Genomic DNA, 21,705 nt, shown 5'->3' with positions numbered 1-21,705 from the left:
AAATAGTGGAAATACTCTAGGGATCCACTGTAGTTCCAAAATATAAATGAACTATCTTATTATCCATGGAGCTTTTCTAGTCACATTACAGCTACTGATCAAAATAATCGGCCACAGTTCCACTTGTGATAAAGATTCACAAAATAAATTTTAAAACATAGCTTCCAATTCATAAAAGAGAAAACTTCATAAAATTATAATAGTGTTAATATTTCTATAATTTTGCTTATACTACTGAATTTTATACCTTTGGTATCCCTTTCCATTCTCTGGAAAGTCAGTTTCAGCATATAGAATAACGAGTTATGCTTAATCTCTCAGTGTGTTAGCTATAGGGTGATAAACATTTCACTCACTAAAAATGGGTTCCTTCCTATCTACCTATATAAATAAGAATCTTGTTTTCCAAGAGACCATTTTAAAATGTTAGAATTTGTTATCACATTTATCATTATCTTTAACACCTAAGTGACAACAATCTAATAACTACTAACAGGGCTTCCATCAACCAAAGAACAATAAATACAAAAGAACTATTTCTTGGTCATAGTAAGGAAAATGATTAAAAACTTCCTGTCATTTAGCATATATTCACTTCTTTTTTTTTCATATATTCACTTCTAGTTAAACATATGCCTATTGTTCTTTCTACATATTCTTTCACCACTCAAACATCAGCATTATTAAAATAATATATATATTATTATCATTATTTTTGAAATACTGAATAATTCTCCATTAATCTCATCTTGTGATGATCCTGCTGGTGATTTGGTAGTTTGATGCTTTACTTCCAATTAAACCTCCTCTTTGGATTTAGAAACACCACTGTTTTGATGTACTCTTATGTTCTCTCACATTAAAATGGAATGCTTGCAGTCTAATTTAATAGACTATATTCACTTAAAAGATTACATTATACTAATCTAAGAACTTTAAAAAATAAAAATAAGTTAAATAAACAAGAACTTGAAAAATTACCTTATAGCCTATTGTCTTCCTGTAATAAAGAATTTCCTTTTCCAAGAGCTCAAATAAACGTGGTGGGAAAAACTGAAAATCCTGAACATTTGGCTGCTTTGGAGGTCGTGGAGCCTATGGGGGAAAATGGATTACATATATATTTGTTTTCAGTACATGAAGTGAACATACTTCTTTTACTCTTTCTTTTATATATAGAAAAATATAATGGAATGCCTTTATATGGCTGGGCCATATCAAGTACTTTTCTACACTGTTGTTATATTTTAAGGATTATAATGCTGTTGCACTGACACAAGCCAATGTAAATTACATACCATGTTACAAGAGAATTCTGCTGTAGAACATAAAAACTGGTCTTATACTGTTTTACCTTTGGAACCTTTGGCTCGCTGACACGTAAAGCCTCTCTAAAGTAGGCATCCACTGCGTAGTTTGCTTTGCGTTCTCGTTTAGGAGGTTCAATCCATTCCACCATCCCAAGCTATACACAAGAACAAGGAATTTAATTAATCAAAATCAAAAAATCAAAAATGTTTATGAAACTCAAATACATCAAGATTGCAGAAGCATGAGAAAACTACAGCCATTCAGAAGAATCAAAACTTGCAATTTAGAAGTCTCACAATTATACATCTCAAATTCCAAACCCTTGAACTGTCTATGCCACGTTTGGGTAAAAGAATGCTTTTGGTTTCTTTCTTTTTGTAAGTAAGTTTAGTTCTCACTAAAAAATTTAGTTCTTCCTTAGTAATTGAGGAGAATTTGCACAATCGAGCTAGTATTTTATGTCAAAATACATAGTATTTATATCTAATATAGAAAACTAAAATTGATTCTGGTAACTGTGTTAACTGTATGAATTAAAAAGTAGCTGAAAGAGGTAAGTGATGAATATCAACACAATAGGCATATATCCCTTTAAATAAAGAGAAATTTTAAAATGAAGTAAGATGGAGCGTCTGGGTGGCTCACACAGTTAAGTGTCTGCCTTTTGCTCGGGTCATGATTTCAGGGTCCTTGGATCCAACCCTGCATCAGGCTCCCCTGGTCAGTAAGAAGTCTGCTTCTCCCCCCTCCCTCTGCCTCTCCCCTCTGCTCATGCTTCTCTCTCTCTCTCTCTCTCTCTCTCTCTCTCTCTCTCTCATATGAATGAATAAAATATTAAAAACATAAAATAAAATAAGGTCTTGGTAAGGTAGCCATGGGGAGTCAGTGGAATCAGCAAAGAACTGAATTTGAAACCAGGTTCCACCATTTTACCAGTTGTATAACTTCGGGAAAACTAATTCCCCCTTCTGTGAAGTGGGAATAGTAACACCTACCTTGAGTATTAATGTGACCATATAAGTGAAGGCATTAGATGAACTGCCAGGAGTTAAACCTAAATTATTATTAAACACCCAAAGTTGGGTGAACGATGGTTAGGTAGCATTACAAAACTCTACCCCAATATCAGCTAGAAAATACAATTTAAAAGCCAATAGGCAAAACTGACAATACGAAATTCTGGAATCTATAGGGACGGTTTTACAGTTCAGGTGTTTTTCTTGATTTCATAGTGCCTGCACACAAAAGAAGCCATTAATCTCCAATTAATGATCCCACTCTATTTGATCTTATCAAAGGGTTGAGTTCCAACCAACCTTGGTATCACAGGTTAAAAGTGGATACTAAACTAAGATGACTCAGATGGCTAGAGATCTACAAACTCTCACAGTATCCAAAGAAGTAAAGACTAAAGACAGACATAATGGTAGCATTCATATACATAAAAACTTATTAACTAGAAAAGAATGCAGTTCTCTGCTGATCCATATGTTAAAACCAATGTGGAAAGTAGACTGCTAACTATATAAATTAACAAGTATGTGTTAGGTACCTAATGTATCATTTACAAGTCAGTGTCAGGGATACAAAGATGAATAAAATAATCTCTTTCATCAAGGAGCTTTTAAGTCAAATTAGAAGTTTTCTGAGAACCAAAAAATATAAAACAGTAAAATGAACTTTCCTAAGAGGAAGATTCCCAATACGACCACATTCAAATAGAGGCTGAATAACTGCCCCACATGCTATAAATGGGATCTCTTAATTACAAAAAGGTTAGACTAAATGATCTTGAGGTTATCTTTTAACTCTAAAATTCTATGAGATATAGACACTGTAATGTGAGTTTACATAAGAAATACCCAAAGCAATAAAAGTAGTTTTGTTTTCCCCCTTTGATAGAAAAGATATTTTATAAATAACCAGTATGTTATTTGTCCCAATTGGAATGAAAATAAATAATAATTTAAATTAACTTGGTCAAAAGTAATGTACTGGCCATTTAACCCATACTTATATGCAGGTCTAGGTATTCAAATGTGGAATAAGTATTAAGAGCCAATTCCCAAACTTTCAAAAAAAGTAAATCATGCTGAATTCGTTTCTTTTAGATAAGAGTACACTAATACAAAGTAATTCAGGTTAATTTCTTCAGGATCAATGTCAGTCATAATGATTTAATTTACCAGGTATGGTTGTAAAGTAATACAACTGGTTCAACGAATCACATATGAAAATCTCATTGTGTAATTCCCATGATTTATGTAAAAACAACATTCTTATAGGTTTTCAATTCTCTTCAAAGGATAATTTGAACATATTTTAAGAATCTATCTAGAAAATATGAAAATCCAGAAATAAAAGATAATCTCCAATCAGAATATTTCTAAAATCTGACTTTCTCATTCAACTATAAAAATATAAGTAATCATAATTACTACTAATATTTCTCTGTATTTGTACATTATTTTGCTAGAATTGGAAGCACAAGAAAACCTGCTGCATTAGAAATAGGTAAGTATTTTACTAGTCTAATTTTACTCTAAGAATATAGATTAGACACTCCACTGATATTTGGACTCTTTGCTGTTTAATATTTTTCCACTTTATAAAACACCCCTAATACCAATGAGCCCATAGAAGTAACTGTAGAATTTTAAAAATTCATATCACATAATGGGATCTAAAAACAATTTCTACCTTATTCATGCTAGTCATCATGTTCATCTCATCAGAATAAAATGTAAGGAGTCTAATTAAGGTTATAGATAGAACAACCAGATAGATATGTCATGACACTAAAAACTACCAGAAATAAAAAAAAACTACCAGAAATAATGACAGCAATAATGACATTATCAGCATACTAGTTGCAATGCAAACTAAAATGGCTCACATCTCATTCTTCAGTAAAATCAATATCCAAAAATAAGCTTTCTTATTTTAACAAAATTCATTTCTGTGAGTTAAAAATATAACAGCTTACAGAACAATTTCAGCAAACAAAATAATGATAAAACTGTATTATAACTCAAGAAATTAACTATCCATGAGTCCATGCTGATATAAATAAATGATTAGAAAACAAATGAGAAGGAACAGATATTCCTTACAGAAAAATCCCAGCTAATAAATGTAGCTGGAATGAAAGAAATACAAAATTACTATTAGACAAACACAATTATAACTGTTGCAGGCAAACTCCACCAATACATGCTAAAATCAGTGGGTATATATTTGAGGAATATATTCCCCAAGACATTTATCAAGTAAAAGGGGAAAATGGTAACTCTACAGTGAAGAAACAAAGCAGACACCACCTCAACTAAGTGATCAAGGTTAATATTTCCTGTAATAGGACACAACATCATATATTCCCTGGTAAAATATACTGAAGACTTAATATCCCTGCCATGGCATTCTTGCCAAAGAATACATAATCTCAATCCAATCATGAGATAATGTCAAACAAACCCCAAAACTACAAAACAACTAACAAATACTCTTCAAAGTGTAAAGATCATGAAAGACAAAAGAAGGTTGAGGACTAATTCAAATTAAGGAACCTAAAAAGACACAGCAAAAAAATGCAATGTGGGTCAAGAGAATAAGAAAAATGCACATAAAGAATACTTGCAAGACACATCTTATAAAGGACTGTTATCCAAAATATACAAAAAACTTATAATTCAACACTAAGAAAACAACCTGTTTTACAAATGGGCAAAAAACCTGAATAGATGTCTCACCAAAGAAGATATACAGATAGAAATAAATGAAAAGGTGCTCAACATCTTATGTCAGTGAAATGCAAATTAGAATGAGATACTACTACACACCTATTAGGCCAAATCCAGAACACTGAACACCAAATGCTAGTGAGGATATGGAGCAACAGGAATTCTCATTCATTGGTCATGGGAATGCAAAATGGTATGGCCACTTTGGAAGAAGGGTTAGCAGCTTCTTACAAAACTAAACATAAGCTTACCATATGCTCTAGCAGTCATGCTCCTTGGCATCTACCCAAAAGAGCTGAAAATTTATGTACACTCAAAAACCTGCACAAAGATTTTGACAGCTTTATTCAGAACTGCCAAAACTTACAGACAACCAAGATGTCTTCTGGTAGATGAATGAATAAATAAATTGTGATACATCCAGACAATGGAGTATTACTCAGTACTAAAAAAGAAATGAACTATGAAGCCATGAAAAAACACAAAGGCATCTTAAAGGCAAAGGACTAAATGAAAGAAGCCCATATGAAAAAGCTATGTACTATAGGACTCCAACTATACGATATTCTGGAAAAAGCAAAACTATGGAGGTAGTACAAAGATTAGTTGTTGCCAGAGGCTACAGAAGGAGGGAGAAATGAATAGGCAGAACACAGAGGGCTTTTAGGGGGCAGTGAATTTCCTCTGTATGATACTATAATGGTGGATACGTGTCATTACACATTTATCTGAATCCACAGAATGTACAATACAAAAAGTGAACCTTAACATAAAAGATGGACTTTGGATGATAATGATGTGTCAGTGTAGGTTCAAATGTAACAAATGTACCACTGTGATGTGAGATATTGATAGTGTAGTAGGCGATGTTTGGGAGAGGCAGAATATGGGAACTCTGTATTTTTCACTTGATTTTGTGGTGAATCTAAAAGTGATCTTAAAAATAGAGATTTTTCAAATTGCAATGTGAGATCCTGGTTTGTATCCCCCGGAAAAGAGAAAGAACATTAAGGAGAAAATGTGTTAATTTCCTGGATTTGATCATTGTACTATGATTATGTAAATTGTTAATATTAAGGGAAGCTAGCTGAAAGATATATGAGAACTCTATATTTTTTGTACAAATCATTTCTAAATCTAAAAATTTTTAGTTATAGCCATAACTTGAAACAAAATAAATAAAACTCCTCTATTTCCTCAAAGGACTTTTGCTGTCCATGCCATATATTACTATACCCTCCATCTGACAGGAGAAAAATAAGTGCCCAAAGTTACTGAATTAGTGATACAGTTGGGATTTCAGCTTCAGAATTCAGGAACTCCACCACAGTACTGTACTGCTTCTTGAAAACAACAGTATCAAAAGCAGCAAAAATGATGATGAGCATGATGGCAATCATCATCATCCAGCTTAAGTTTAAGTTTATTAAACATAGCACTTGCAGGAGATTTGACCTACATCAAATTTCACTCCATAGCAGAGCATTGTAATAGGAGAGTGTCAGTAGGGTCTTTTAAATTTTATTATTGTTTTAATTTTATTTCTTTATATTTTTAAGTAATCCCTACACCCAACATGGGACTTGAACTCACGACCCCAAGATCAAGAGTCACCACTCTACAGACTGAGCCAGCCAGGCACCCCGTCAGTGTTTTTTAATAATGGTTACGGGAAGAAATGCTAATTTGAGAGGCTAATGGCTGAGAATAAAAAGTTACCTTCTGTTTTTCTCTATAATCTTCTCCTTCAAACTTGTACAAACTTTGTTCAGTATCCATTCTAAAATTTCTCAGAGAAGACTCTCCCATTTTCTGCAAGCGTTCATTCATCTCTGCAGTCTACAGTTCAATGCATTGAAATTAGAAAATTATTGCTGAATTACTTATAAAAAAATCTGTGGGCTCTCTAGCTTTTTAAAAGTCAGGTTTGACATGAAATATCCAATCTGTTAATTTACACGGTAAGAATGCAATGCTAATACTAAATGAATATAAATTCTACTTGCTCCAAGTACTTTAAATATTTAAATAGGTATTCAAGTATTCTCAGGCTTTCTTTAAAGTCTTTTATCAGTGAAGATGTAGTCATATAATACCTATTTTTATGTGTATTTGAAATTGTCCAAAGTAATTTGTAAAAAAAGAAGGTAGGACTAGAATAGAACTATTTCAGAACCCCACCAAAAAAGGTAAATTCAACACAAAATTGCAATATTCTGAAATAGTTTATTAGACTTTAACAAATAATGCTTTAATATTTCATGAAATGTTCACAAAAGGTTTTCACTTAACACAATGTGTGAGAAAATAATTTCCAATCCAGTGCAAGAAAAAGGTTGCAAAAATGTAGTCCTGATATGTGACTAAACATGAAATTTATTTGGCTTTTAAGTAAATACCAACATTATTTTCAATAAACGTGAGATGTAAGATCACTCATTTTTAAACTCTAGTTCTTAGTCGTTCTTAACAAAAATTAAACTAAAAAACCCTAAACTACCTCTGGATATAAATCCACAAATCCTTAGAGAGAACATGAGTCATGTGAAACAACACAAATCCAATTAAGCATGCTGAAGTATGTTGATTTTAAAGCAATTCATCATGAAAACAAATGACATTTTAACTAACCTTCTTTTCTCCTCTTTCCAGAAGAGTTGTAATATCTTCATCTGTCAGCTCACTTTCTTTAGAAGCGAAAACATGGGTGGCTCCATGACGTATCATCTGCAACATTTCCTCTTTTGCCAGCTTGTTAGATTGCTGGTCAATGAGTCTTCCTAATAATAATAAAGATAATAATAATAGAAGTTTTGTATATTCAATTATATTCCAGAGAAAGCATAGCATAATAGTTTTAATCAGACACTAGTACATTTAACTGTAAGTAAAGCTTTACAGTTATATTAATGAACACACCTACAAGTTTTTCTTCTACCATACCTTCTATTTCAATGAGTTTTCTTCTGTAAAACTCAGTTAAAACTCAGAAAAACAGAAACATTTTATTCATTTTTCAAACTTCATTTTTCAGTTCAAATTTCTTTGTATCAACAGGCACTCTCCAATATGCATTTACAAAACGTTTAGGGGCGCCTGGGTGGCTCAGTCGGTTGTGTCTGCCTTCAGCTCAGGTCATGATCCCAGGGTCCTGGGATGGAGCCCTGAATCTATCTCTGCTCAGCAGGGAGCCCGCTTCCTCCCTCTCCTTCGGCAGTTCCCCTCCCCACCTCATGAACCTGTGCGCATGCTCGCTCTATCTCTCATAAATAAATAAAGTCAAGAAATATTTTTAAGAAAATTTTAACTAGACATTTGAACTGCTAAATAATATCAGGTACTTCAGAAGACTGCCACTTGCATTCAACTATAAGCTAGTGATGTTCAACTAGATTTACTCTATATATTGATTGCAAGGATTTAAATTAAATAGATTTAAATTAGCATTTTTTTTAAATTAGCATTTTTTAAAATGGCTTCTTTCCTGTAAGTCTATGAATTTTAGTCAACATTAAAAGTAATCTCCTTTAAAGATAATTGCATTAAAAAAAAACACCTAATTAAGTTTACAAGTTTACCTTGTTGTATAACAATGGAGTCAAGTCTCAGTTTTATCTCTGCTCTTTCTACAATTCTTTCTTCAACGGTGTTATCAGTGATGAGACGGAACACACGTACTGGCTTCTTTTGACCAATACGATGTGCTCGATCCTAGAAGAAAGAATCCTAATATAAGATATATTGGGTATTCTGGATAAAATATATAGTACAGCCACCATATGCTATAAAATTCTGAATATTAAATTAGTTTTTGAGTTCTCTAGACCTGCCACTTTTTAAAGGAAGATGATGAGTATTAAGAATATCTATGGGGCGCCTTGGTGGCTCAATTGGTTAAGCGTCTGCCTTTGGCTCAAATCATGATCTCAGGGCCCTGGGATTGAGCCCCATGTTGGGCTCTCGGCTCAGTGGAGAGTCTGCTTCTCTCTATCTCTCTCTCCCTCTGCCCTTCCCCTTGCTCGTGCTCTCTCTCTCTCTAATAAATAAAATCTTAAAAAATATATATCTAGAGGTCTCTGGGACCAAAAATATCTGCCCATATTATTATACTGTCCCATTAATGGACAGAAGTCAAAGCCCTTTTAAGATGAGGACTATACAGAGTTTATTAAGTAACATTAAGTCACTAGATGCAAACACCTTCCACACTAGAAAGTAGTTTTGTGAGGGCCAAAGTAGTTAGCAATGGTTGCTATGGTGGCAAGTCACTTTTATTTCATGATCAAGCAGTTCTTTCTGCTTATGGAGGCAATTCAAGGATGTGTAATAAAAGGTAATAAAAATTAGTGGTATATTAATATCCTTACTATACAGTGGTCTAGGATTGGTCCTATGGTTTATAGTTAGTAAAGGTGACAGATGGCAAGTTCCAACAATATAAAAACAGCCAGGGTAATTATCTTTAGAACACTGAAGCTGCTAGAGCAAACAGGTGAAGGGAGGAGGGCAGTCGAGAAAAATCAAAGAAACAAGATTCAAAACAGCCCTTGAATTAAATATAAAAACACTAGAGTTCAGCAACAATTTCAACAAAGCACATTGAATGAGAATACAACACCCCTATACAAACTTAAAATTTCAAACTCAAATCAGTCAATCATGAAAGATCAGCTATAGTATCACAATTTTAAGGAAAAGAAGTGTTATCAACAGGTTTCCCAGTTTAATAACCCTGTAAGTTACTGGGGCTCACTCCTATGGAGTCATATCAAACAGGTAGCTCATATCAAACAGGTAGCTCAGTACCATGCTAAAGTGATGATAAAAAAGCATTTCAATCTAAAAACATCCTGGGGTGCCTGACTCTTTGGTGTCCACTTAGGTCATGATCTCATTAATCATGAGGCTCATTGGTCATGAGATCAAGCCCCGCATCAGGCTTCATGCTTAGCAGGGAGCCTGCTTGAAAGTCTCTCCCTCTGCCCCTAAAAATATAAATCTTAAAAAAAAATAAAAATAAAAATGCCCTGATAGTCAATATGTTTCAGTTCTCTGTTATAAAAAAAATTTAAAACAGAAGGTGGTGAGTTCACTCTCAGGTTTCAGCACCAAAAAATATAAACATATAAAATCTTTAAAAAAGGAAGGACTTCTAAGCTAAGCCTCATTGACATATGACTTTAATTGCTTCCAAATATAGCAAATTATCCAGTAATTTACTAGGATTTTGAGTGCATAGCTATTTTGCATATTTGTACTTCTGAGACTACATTATCTTAAAATGTGAGTCATACTGCCAGAAGTTGTAGCAATAACTCAGTAAATGACAACATCATGACAGATAAAAGAAATGGCTCCTTGAATTCTTTTTTAAAACAGTAGGATAGTTTCCAATGTGTCCTTAGGTATCAAACGTTTTCCTAGAATATTTCTTTGTTACCTTTTTACCTCCTCACCCCAAATATCTTATTACAAAAGTCGAAAACATACCTCCCCCAATTTCAGTGCTAAGGATCTTAATATATTTAGTTGTTCACAAAAATTAATATCAACAGATTAACTTTTTAACCTTTCTCATTAAGACATATGTCTTCTTCAATATTCAGGAATAAGGATTGGGGTGTGTGTGTTTGTTTTTGTTTTTTCTGTTTTTGCAATTAGCACAGTATCTTTGTTTTCCAAGGTAATCTATTATAACATTTAGAAAACCTCCCAAAAGTTGTTGTTGCCCTTTTTTCACAAATTACATCTGTGCTGCATAAATAACAACAGTATTCCTAGCTAAGATAAATTTCTGACATCATTAAAGATTACTAACCATAGCTTGTAGATCAACCTGTGGATTCCAGTCTGAATCATATAGTATAACCACATCAGCACTTGCCAGGTTAATTCCAAGACCTCCAGCTCTGGTACTCAGCATAAAGATGAATTTGCTACTATTAGGAGCATTAAAGGCCTCTATTGCTTCCTTTTTTTAAATGACACAGAATATGGAAAAAAGAGAGAAAAATAAAACTGTATTACCAGAGTCCTTAAGAAATAAGTATTTTTAACATGCATATTCAAAAGCCCACTTTATGATATTCTTCCATCTCAAAAATACTTAAGCATATACCTATATACTGTACTGTGTGAATTGCTGTAGAAAACATATTACATACAGTTCCTAGTCTTTAGAAGCTTACATCAATAGAGACAAACTTAGAGCAATCACATACACAAATTTAACTAGGCAAGCAATAAATTGTTTAAATCGTTTAAAGCAACAATGGTGAAAATGTTTTGAGTGAGAGCTGAAAAATATCTAGGAGGTAAAATGTCAGCTATCTCAACTTCATTCCCATTAGTTTAGATAGGAGTAACAAAGAAGGTATAGTGTGGAAGACCAAGAGAGAAAAAAGTTCAGTAATGTGAATGAGAGCAATGGATAAAGGAGAGGTTGAGTAGATTTATTTCCATATGGTGACAAGGAGCAAACAGGGAAGTAATGAGGAAATTCGGTAAGGTAATCCAGGGATATTTAGTCAAGAGTCTTAAAAATTAATGGGATGTTAATATCCTTCCTATATAAAGATCTCATACAAATTAATTAGAAAGAAACACTAAGACCCCAATAGAAAATGAGCCAAAAAAAAGAGAAAAAGAACAGACAATTCACAGAACAAATATGAATGGCTAATAAATACAAAAATAATGTTCAACCTCACTAGTAAAATCAAGTAAATGCAAATTAAAACATAATACCATTTTTTGAAGATTAATAAAATGATAATACTCAATGTTGACGAGGGGGCGGTGAGACGGGCACTCTCATACATTGCTGCAGGGAATGGAAATTGGTACAACCTTTCTGGAAAGCAATTTGGCAATATGCATCAAGAGTCTTAAAAATGTTCATACCCTTTGACCCAGTAATTCCACTTCTAGGAATTTATCCTAAGGAAATAATCAGAAATGTGCACAAAGATTTATGTATAAGGACTTTTGCTTTAGCATTGTTTATAATAGTGAAAAACTGGAAACAACCTTAAATGATCAACAATTGGGAGATAAATTATTTATAGTACGTCCACTGGATGTAATATTATACTTAAATTATTTTTACAATGAATTACTGATATAGGAAACTACAACATAATGCTGAGTAAAAATGTTACCAAACTTTATATATAATATAATATCAATTACTTATATAAATTATATATACAAAAAGATACTGACCAGAAATACTTTTATTTTGTAAATTTCCTTCAGCAATCATATATGACTTTTATAATCAGAAAATACAGGAAGTTATATTTTTAATTAATGGAATGGCATGATCAAAAGTTGCAGTAGAGAAGGGGACACTCACTACTGCGGTCCATATAGCATGTAGAGGGGGCAGTATAGAAAGCAGCATGGTGTAGTGAGAGGCAATTTGGCGTAGAGGAAATAGCAAAAACCTGGTGTGAATCATTACCATTTGTTACATATGTGTTTCTAAGCAAGCATATAACCTCTCTGAGACAGTTTCAAGTGGAGAAAATTATACCAGTAAATTATACTTTACTGGGCTGCTAAAAGAACTCTGTTGGAACTATACATCGCTTAGCCTAGAGTAGTTGCTTAACAAATGTTAGATCCTTTCCCTATAAAAGTAAGAAGGCCAATTAAGTAAAGGTTATATAGAAACTGAGTCAGAGGATGACCAGAGACCAGCTAGCTGAATTTAGCTGCAGGAATGAAGAAATGGCAAATCTGAGAACTACAGAAAAAGAATTATTTATTAACAGCCGGCAAATAATTAGAATAAAGAATCAAATGTGGCTTTCCCTTCTTACTAGGAAAATAGATGAAATGATTATGTGAACAAACTGTATAATGGGAAAGTGGGACATTGCCAAAAAAAAACAAAAACAAAAACAAAAGAACAGAACAGTTCTTTGTTGTATCTAAAGTCAACATGTAATTCAAAGCCTCTGAAGGGAGAAATTACTTGAAATTTTAAGAAACCAGAATATTTTGGGTATAATTAGGTAAAGTCCACACTGTTCATAATCAGGGAGAGCACTAAGAAATGCAAATTGGCTATCTGAGGTCAGAAAGCACCTACTTTTCTGCCTTAGTATCATCTTCATTCCAGGGAAAAGGGTCATTTTGAATAGCACTATATGGCTTATGCTTAATGTGGATTTGAAGAAACCCATTCTGAGGAATAAAGCAGCAAAAGCCCAATAAAGCTTCAATTTACCACTTCAGAAAAAGTCAACTATTATAGAGTAGAGGCCAGTGTAAACTTTGAAACATCCTCATATTTATAAACGTTATCAAAAAGGTTTCCCTGCCTTTTTGGGTGGCAGGTAAACCCTTAATATGAAAAGGGCCTGTGTGCCTGCTATGGACCCTATCCTATGCTACAGCCAAACTTCAATAAGGAAGCACACAAGGGACAGAGCACTCACAGAATCTATGGATGGACAGGAACATGGACTAAAAGTCTTTGTGGCCTGTGTGTAATTTCATGACACATAATATATTCTGCACTGCACAGCTTAAAAACCACATTCATATCTATCATATCCAAGGATCCTCACAACATTGTCAGAAAAAAAATCCTAGGTATTAATATTATGCCAATAATACAGTTAAAGATACTGAGGCTCAGAGAATTAAACAGCTTGCATACACTAAAAATGGTGGAGTTGGTGCTAAAATTTAGGTCTTCTGAAACCAAGTTCAATGCATTTTCCACTATACCATGAAATCACAATCTCCGCCCAGAGCATGAGAAAAGACTTAAGAGCAACCAAAGACAGAGCCTTGATGACCACAGAAAAGAGAAGATAAATTGGCAAAGCCCTCCCCTCAAAAAAAGTATTTAAAGGGTTTAAAATACATTAGACCCATGACATTCGTGAGGGCTAATCTAAAGATCTGTAAGAATTCCTAAATTTGAGAAAAACACTGGGTGCTAGGTAAGCTTCCTCACTAGCTAAGTAACTCATTCCCATACACCAACCTTTTAGTATTCTAAGATCCAAATGCATAAGCACCTACACCTATGTTGTTCAATTTCAGTTTTACAATAATCTAACATGGAGATTATTCCCTTTAGCAATTACTATGTTTCATGAGTCTTTAGGATTGCTCATAAACTGGAAATATCTCAACTGTTAAACTCCACAAATGGCGAGGGTCTACTGTAGGAAGTAAATCAAGAGAAGAAAATGGCAGAATCAGAGATTAAAGAGTAGGATGAGAAACAGTAATCAGAAGGTCAGAGAGAGCAGTGGTTAGAGGAGGTAAGTGTGTAATGGTAAAGTATCCTTTAGATAAGTGAGGATGTCTTTAAAGACCTTGAAAAGGATGCTTTGTAAGGAGCCACTGTAATACAAGCCAAACTGAAGATCTCAGAGAGACAGAGAGGTGTTAGTGAGGAATTTATGCAACAAGCTATTAAAAAAGGCCAAAGTTCAAAACTACCTAATGATGAAAAACATGGCTTAACTGAACTCTGATTTTTGAAGTTTTGTTTTGTTTTATTTTCCTCACCTCTCTTTCTTCATGTGGGGTTTGTCCATCCAATCGACAATACTCATAACCACGCCACATACAATAATCCTCCAAAATGTCCAGCAAGCGAGTCATCTGGCTAAAAATGAGAACCCTTGAACCTAAAACATTTCCCCCAAAAAGCAAGTTATTCAACTTGTGTAAAACTAATTTGAAAGTTACAAAAATATAAGTAAACATCACATGTAATATACAGTACATGAACCCTTCATGAAACACACACACATACACTTTCAAGGAATGCTATACAGAATTATGCACTGCTGAATTATACATATTTAAGAACTTCAAAGCCCTCCACACATATTGAGAAGATTTAAAGTCTGCCTTTACTCTGTCCTAAGGATGAGTGATGGGTCCCTACAACCTTTCACTAGACCACTGCAATAGTCTCCCAACTAGTGTTGTTTCTCATTTCTCATCCCTCAGTAGAGCCCCCATACTGCTTCAAAGGTTCTCCTCCAAACGCACAAGTCTGATTGTGTCAGCTGACACAGCAAAATTTTCTATGACACACCTCCCTCTCTGCCTTCCAAATAGTCCAAACTCCTTTAAGCATGTGTAAAAGGCCTTTCATAATCTGGCCCCATTCAACTTTCCAGATTCATCAATTGCCACTCTAACCCAAATACTATAAGCTCTCCATTCCCGTTCTTCACACTTCTGTTTCATTGTAAAATGCTTCCCTCTCCTTTTTCCCGTGATTTACTTCTAGACATTCTCCAGTGCTCACTTCAAATGTCACCTTTGTGAAGATTTCCCCAACTCCCAGTTTCTCAACATATCATAGCACTTATCAAAATGAACTGCAACTATCCCTCTTCATTATACTGTTTGTCCAAGGCAAAGACTGTTGTTTTATGCATCTTTGTATACCCAGCCCATAGAACAATTCCTGGCAAATAAGAAGTACTCAACAGTGTTTGCTGAATGAGTGAATGAATGAATGGTGAGCAAAGATGTAAAATGTTTTTCATACACAAGTCACTAAAATAAAGTCATTTTATGTTAATGTATAGATTTGTAACTCACCCTGTTCTTTGAGTTTGGCCAATAGTTTATCAAGAACTACCATTTTACCACTGTTGCTGACAATGTGCTCATCAGTGGTATAAGGTGGACCAGGTTCAGCACCATCAAACAAGTAAGGATGATTACAACACTTTCGAAGCTGCATCAGAATGTTTAAGAGTCGCATCTTGTCCATCTTGCCAGCAGAGTTTAACACATCAATATCTTTCATCAGGATTTTTGTATACCTAAAATTTTTAACTATAATTAGTCATTTATTATATGTAATTGATGAATCAGTAAACTCTACTCCTGAAACCAGTATTACACTATATGCTAATTAATTAGAATTTAAATAAAATTTTGAAAAGAAAAAAATAAAAAATACTCAATTTTGGTGAATATGTGATGAAATAGAAGGATCTTATAAACTGATATGGATATGTTAGTACACTCTTTCTGAAGGACAATCTGACAAGATAGAGAAGTTTTAAAATGTGAATATTCTACATCTGCAATTTTGTCCATTGTGGATAGCAATATATGTGGAATAGTGTTCATCACAGCACTGTTTGTAATAACAAAAACTTAAAACTACCGAAAAAAAGAGTTTAATGCCATCAAGCAACATCCCTTTGGTGACCAGCATAGAGTCCTATTTAAAGATAAACAACAAACTCAATTTTGAGACTAAATCTGATTAGCAAAAACAAGAAACTTTTGAAGATTTTAAATTTATGCTGCCGACAAACATGTTTCCTCCTGCTTTAGCCATTGCTACAAATTGCCATCAGCTGAAAACTATCCAGATAACTATTATAATTATTCAATAACTACAATATTTGCTAAAAGCTGGCATCCAACTTTTACTTGTTTGAGCTAAAAACAATCATGATTTCTTATACCTAATCTTCCTAAGGCATTTTTTTTCTGATCTGTAAACATTCTTAATTATCTTTTGTTGACCTTTACCAGGTGAATATAGACCTATGTATCCGCTTGAACAGTAATTAATATGTAATTATAACAGCCAGCTTGTATTGAGTGAAAGTGCCAGGTATCATGTGAAAGGCTTTATATAAATCATCTTGTTAAATCTTCACAAAAATTCTGAGGTATGTACTAGAATCACCCCCACTTTACAAATGGAAATTCACGTGGCTAAGAGAATTGAAAACAACCTACTCAGGGCCACAAAAAGGGACAGTCAGAATTTGATCTTATATTTCAAAATAGAGAAATGTACTCTTCACCACTACCCTATACTGATTTCAGTAGTAGAGAAGTCATTATATATTATATATATCTTTTTATATATATTATATATATTATATATTATATTATATATTATTAACTTTATTTATATAAGCAACATTTTGCTTTTTCTTTTAAGTGGGCTCAACACAGAGCTAGAACTCATGACCCTGAGATCAAAACCTAAGCTGAGATGGAGTCAGATGCCTAACCTACTGAACCACTTGTGGGCAAAATGATGCCCCACAACATTTTGCTTCTCTAAGCAGCATGATTACATTAAGTATGTCCAATTTATGATTCCTTGTGACTTCTTGTCAATTTCCTGCTTTGCTTGTCTTTATCAAACCAATTCAGCTTTTATTTAATATTCACAATCACTATTCTCATCCATCTTATTATTACTTATTACTGTTATTACTGTTTTCACTGATGAAAAAAGCAAGAATAACAAACAAATATGTAAGTGACATTAGCCTCTTTAACCCTCTCATCAACTCATAAGCTAAATACTATTATCCCCATTTTACAGAAGGGAAACTGAGGTTATATAATTTACCCAAGCTAAATAGCTGCTAAGAGGCAAAGCATGGGATTCAAATACGGATCTATAGACTCAAGGCCCATGTTCTTTCCCAAAGGCTACAAAAATATTCATCAATTTTCTATTAAAACATTTGAACTACTTAACTTGCCACTTAAACATAAAATGTAGATTATAATATAAAGGCATAACTGAAAAAATAAAGGCATAACTGAACCACTACAAAGCTAAATTTTAATAAATCTTTATATGTAAATAAATTCCAATAATATTCTAATAAATTTATTTATTCTAAATAAATAGCTCACCATTCTCGTTGCATTTTGCTCAGTCCCAAGTAAATCTTTATTTCCTTTTTAGGAGGCAGACTCTTCTCTACATCAGTTTTTATACGACGTAACAAAAATGGTTTTAAAACCTAAAAAGTGATAGTTTTTACAAAAGTTTATAAAATATTTAATATTGTAAACCAAATCTTTCACTGACAACACCCTAATGTGAAATTTACTTCCCAATGCATAACCTGAAAAACACTACCAATGCCAGTTGCCATCTTTTCAGTAAAAACAAAGTAATGGCCCATTAAAAAGTCAGAATAGTGCTCACTTCAGCAACACATACACTAAAAAAAAAAAAAATCAGAATAGGGGACCTAAATTAGATATTCATTATTTGATGGCACAAAATACATTAAAAAATAAGATAACAAGATCACAGACTTTTGAATAAGCATGAAACAATCTTTTATTTTTATTTTTTTAAAGATTTTATTTATTTATTCATAAGAGACACGGGGGGGGGGGTGCAGAGACACAGGCAGAGGGAGAAGCAGGCTCCATGCAGGGAGTCTGATGTGGGACTCAATCCTGGGTCTCCAGGACCAGGCCCTGGGCTGAAGCCGGCACTAAACCGCTGAGCCACCTGGGCTGCCCCAATCTTTTATTTTTAAAAAGCTGCTTTAATACATTTGTTTTTTTATTCTGTATAGGAATAAATTTTGATGGTGATAAATAGGCATTTTTTCAGAAAAGACATACAGATGACCAACAAACACATGAAAAGATGCTCAATATCATTCATCAGGGAAATGCAAATCAAAACTACAATAAGACATCACCTCACACCTATCAGAATGGCCAGTACCAAAAAGACAAGAATTATCAAGTGTTGGCAAGGATATGGAGAAAAAGGAACCTTCATACAACATTGGTAGGAATATAAGTTGATGTAGCCACTGTGGAAAACAGTATGGAAGTTCCTCAAAAAAATAAGAATAGAAATGCCACATGATCCACTAATTCTGCTACTGGGTATTTACCCACAGAAAATGAAAACACTAATTTGAAAAGATATATGAACCCCTATGTTTATTGCAGTATTATTTACAATAACCAAGTTACAGAAGCAACACTTAGGTGTCCATTGATAAATGAATGGATAATGAAGATGTGGTCTATACTCTCTTTCTCCCTCTCTCTCTCTCTCTCATACACACACACAGACACACCATGGAATGTTACTCAGTCATAAAAGAAGGATGAGATCTTCTCATCTGTGACAACATGAATGGACCTAGAAGGTATTACACTATGTGAAACAACAAGATTTTTTTTAAGATTTTATTTATTTATTCATGAGACACACACACAGAGAGGGAGGCAGAGACCCAGGCAGAGGGAGAAGCAGGATCCATGTAGGAAGCCCAATGTGGGACTCAATCCCCTGACTCTGGGATCACACCCTGAGCCAAAGGCAGATGCTCAATCACTGAGCCACCCAGGTGTCCCAGAAACAAGATTTTTAAATCTTAGATAAAATCTTAATTCAAAGTATGGATCAGAGACTCTCTATAAGTGAGATAAAAATGCAGGCCATTTCGAAACAGTTAAATATATGAATGAAGAGAAAATGGTTCAATGTTAAGGAATATATGGACAAAGGGAGAAAATAATTGAAATAATCAGTGTATACCTGCAAGACAGATTCTATCACAAAGAAATAATAGTGCTACCATCATCTATAGAGTACTCGTAATGTGCCAGACAGTGCACCATGAACTTTAAAACAAAGAGTACCAAATCCTTACAATAGGGACACCTGAGTAGCTCAGTGGTTAAGCATCTGCCTTTGGCTCGGGGTGTGATCCTGGGGTCCTGGATTTGAGCCCCACATCGGTCTTCCCAAGGGAAGCCTACTTCTCCCTCTGCCTATGTCTCTGCCTCTCTGTGTCTGTGTGTCTCTCATGAATAAATAAATAAAATCTCTTAAAAATCGTTACAATAAATCTTTAAGGGAAATGTGATTATTTTAATTTCTTTTAAAAAAAGATTTTATTCATTTTAGAGAGAAATAGCACAGGCAGAGGGAGAGGCATAGAATCTCAAGTGGATTCTGTGTCAGCATGGAGTCCATCCATCACACTTGGCACTTAGTGGCTTGATCTTACAACCCTGAGATCATGACCTGAGCTGAAATCAAGAACCAGATGCCCAACCAACTGAGCCACCCAGCTAGCCCTCGGTTACCACACTTATTTATTTATTTATTTATTTATTTATTTATTTATTTATTTATTTATTTATGAGAGAGAGAGAGAGAGAGAGAGCAGGGGGAGGAACAGAGAAAGGGAAAGAGAGAATCCCAAGTAGATTCTATCTGAGCACAGAGCCCAACTCGGGGCTCCATCTCACAACCCTCAAATATGAAATCTGAGCTGAAACGAACAGCCAGATGCCCTACCAACCAAGCCACCCAGTTGGCCTTCAGTTTTATTAACTTAACTGAAGTTATTTTGCTAGTAAGTGGTAGAAGCCAAATTCAAACCCAGATCAAGCTGATTCTACAATCACCTCGGCCTCTGATCAGCTATTGTAAGCCTGGACCAGTTCCTTAACTTTTCTGAGCCTGTTTCCTCATCCATTCATCAAAGAAAACTATGGTATATGTACAAGACAAGCATTTTAAAATAAGGATAATGAAACCTATTTCCAAAGCTGCTGTGAAAATTTATGGTAGTACTTGTGTAGAGCTTAACCACAGCAGACACTAGTAAACAACAGCTATTACTATTAGAGATTTATGGGAGTTAAGGAAAAGGAAAGAGTAAAAGACAACTTCTGGCCTCTGGTTTGAGCCTCTTAAAATTGTCTAAGACAGGGCAGCCTGAGTGGCTCAGCGGTTTACCGCCGCCTTCAGCCCAGGGCATGATCCTGGAGACCAGGAATCAAATCCCACGTCGGGCTACCTGCATGGAGCTTGCTTTTCCCTTTGCCTGTGTCTCTGCCTCTCCCTGCCTCTCATGAATAAATAAAATCTTTAAAAAATTGTCTGAGACAGATTCTTAAGAGTTTCAACTGCCTGTGAGACATTTATACAGAAAGACTCAGAAGGCAGTGGGATATGCAGGAACTGGGTAAGAAATCTAGAAAGATAAATTTGGGAGTTATAAGTAGATAAGAGGTAGCTGAAAACACAGGAGCGGGTCCCCAAAGAGAGCACATATAAAAAATAAAGTCAAAGACAAAGTCCTACAAAATACTAAACTCTCAGGAACAGACTGAGAAAGAAAAGACCATAAAAGGGACTGATAAGGAGTGGCCAAAATGGTAAGAGAAAATCCATTCTGGGGCAGCCCCAGTGGCTCAGCGGTTTAGCGCCGCCTGCAGCCTGGGGTGTGATCCTGGGGACCCGGGATCGAGTCCCACATCAGGCTTCCTGCATGGAGCCTGCTTCTCCCTCTGCCTGTGTGTCTCTGCCTCTCTCTTCGCTCTCTCTGAATGAATGAATAAATAAATCTTTAAAAAAAAAAAGAAAGAAAGAAAATCCATTCTGTACCCCCAGAAACCAGGTAGGAAAGGTTTTTATGCAGGAGTGGTTAGGAGTGCTAAGCAGTACAGAGAAGCCAAATACTGAGCAAAAGGTGTACCCTGAATTCAGCAACTGGAAAATGACTGAAGACCTTACAAGGTAAGTTTCAGTTGTGTAAAATGGATAGAAGCCAGTGGTCAATGGATTCAAGAGTAAACAGGAGATTAGGTAGTAGAGATGGAGAAAATAAACCACTTTCTCAAGAAGCTTAGCTATCAAGGGAAGAAATTAGAATCACAGCTACAGTTATACAGTGTTGAGAGAGTATTATTTTGTTTATGTGTGAGGGTGGGTGCATAAGGGGTGTGGGTTTGGATTTTAAGAAGGAAGATACTTGAGCATGTTTCCATGTTAGGAAAAAGAGCCAATACAGAGTGAGAGAGAGAAAATTCAGTCAATAGGGATCCCTGGGTGGCGCAG

The 21,705-nt window shown here is 34.6% G+C and overlaps 1 protein-coding gene across 6 annotated transcripts in view; it reads right to left on the bottom strand.

Annotated features, from left to right (window-relative positions):
• The window catches only part of SMARCA1 (SNF2 related chromatin remodeling ATPase 1), a 73,062-nt gene that overhangs the window by 30,027 nt on the left and 21,330 nt on the right, over positions 1–21,705 (bottom strand). For 4 of the 6 annotated variants that reach the window (XM_077889538.1, XM_077889537.1, XM_077889539.1 and 1 more), the window contains exons 10-19: positions 17,727–17,836; positions 15,642–15,868; positions 14,589–14,710; positions 11,955–11,990; positions 10,870–11,022; positions 8,630–8,762; positions 7,683–7,831; positions 6,771–6,890; positions 1,355–1,465; positions 982–1,095 (exon numbers count right to left, since the gene is read on the bottom strand). In XM_077889538.1, coding sequence (XP_077745664.1) covers positions 982–1,095; positions 1,355–1,465; positions 6,771–6,890; positions 7,683–7,831; positions 8,630–8,762; positions 10,870–11,022; positions 11,955–11,990; positions 14,589–14,710; positions 15,642–15,868; positions 17,727–17,836 — 1,275 coding nt within the window. The remainder of the gene's footprint in view (positions 1–981; positions 1,096–1,354; positions 1,466–6,770; positions 6,891–7,682; positions 7,832–8,629; positions 8,763–10,869; positions 11,023–11,954; positions 11,991–14,588; positions 14,711–15,641; positions 15,869–17,726; positions 17,837–21,705) is intronic. The other 2 variants (XM_077889540.1, XM_077889535.1) reach the window with 1 other exon arrangement.

The sequence above is a fragment of the Canis aureus genome, chromosome X (genome assembly GCF_053574225.1).
Source record: "Canis aureus isolate CA01 chromosome X, VMU_Caureus_v.1.0, whole genome shotgun sequence".
NCBI classification, from domain to species: domain Eukaryota; kingdom Metazoa; phylum Chordata; class Mammalia; order Carnivora; family Canidae; genus Canis; species Canis aureus.
The sequence above is the reverse complement of the archived record's forward strand: the minus strand, read 5'-3'. Positions and strand labels throughout refer to the sequence as shown.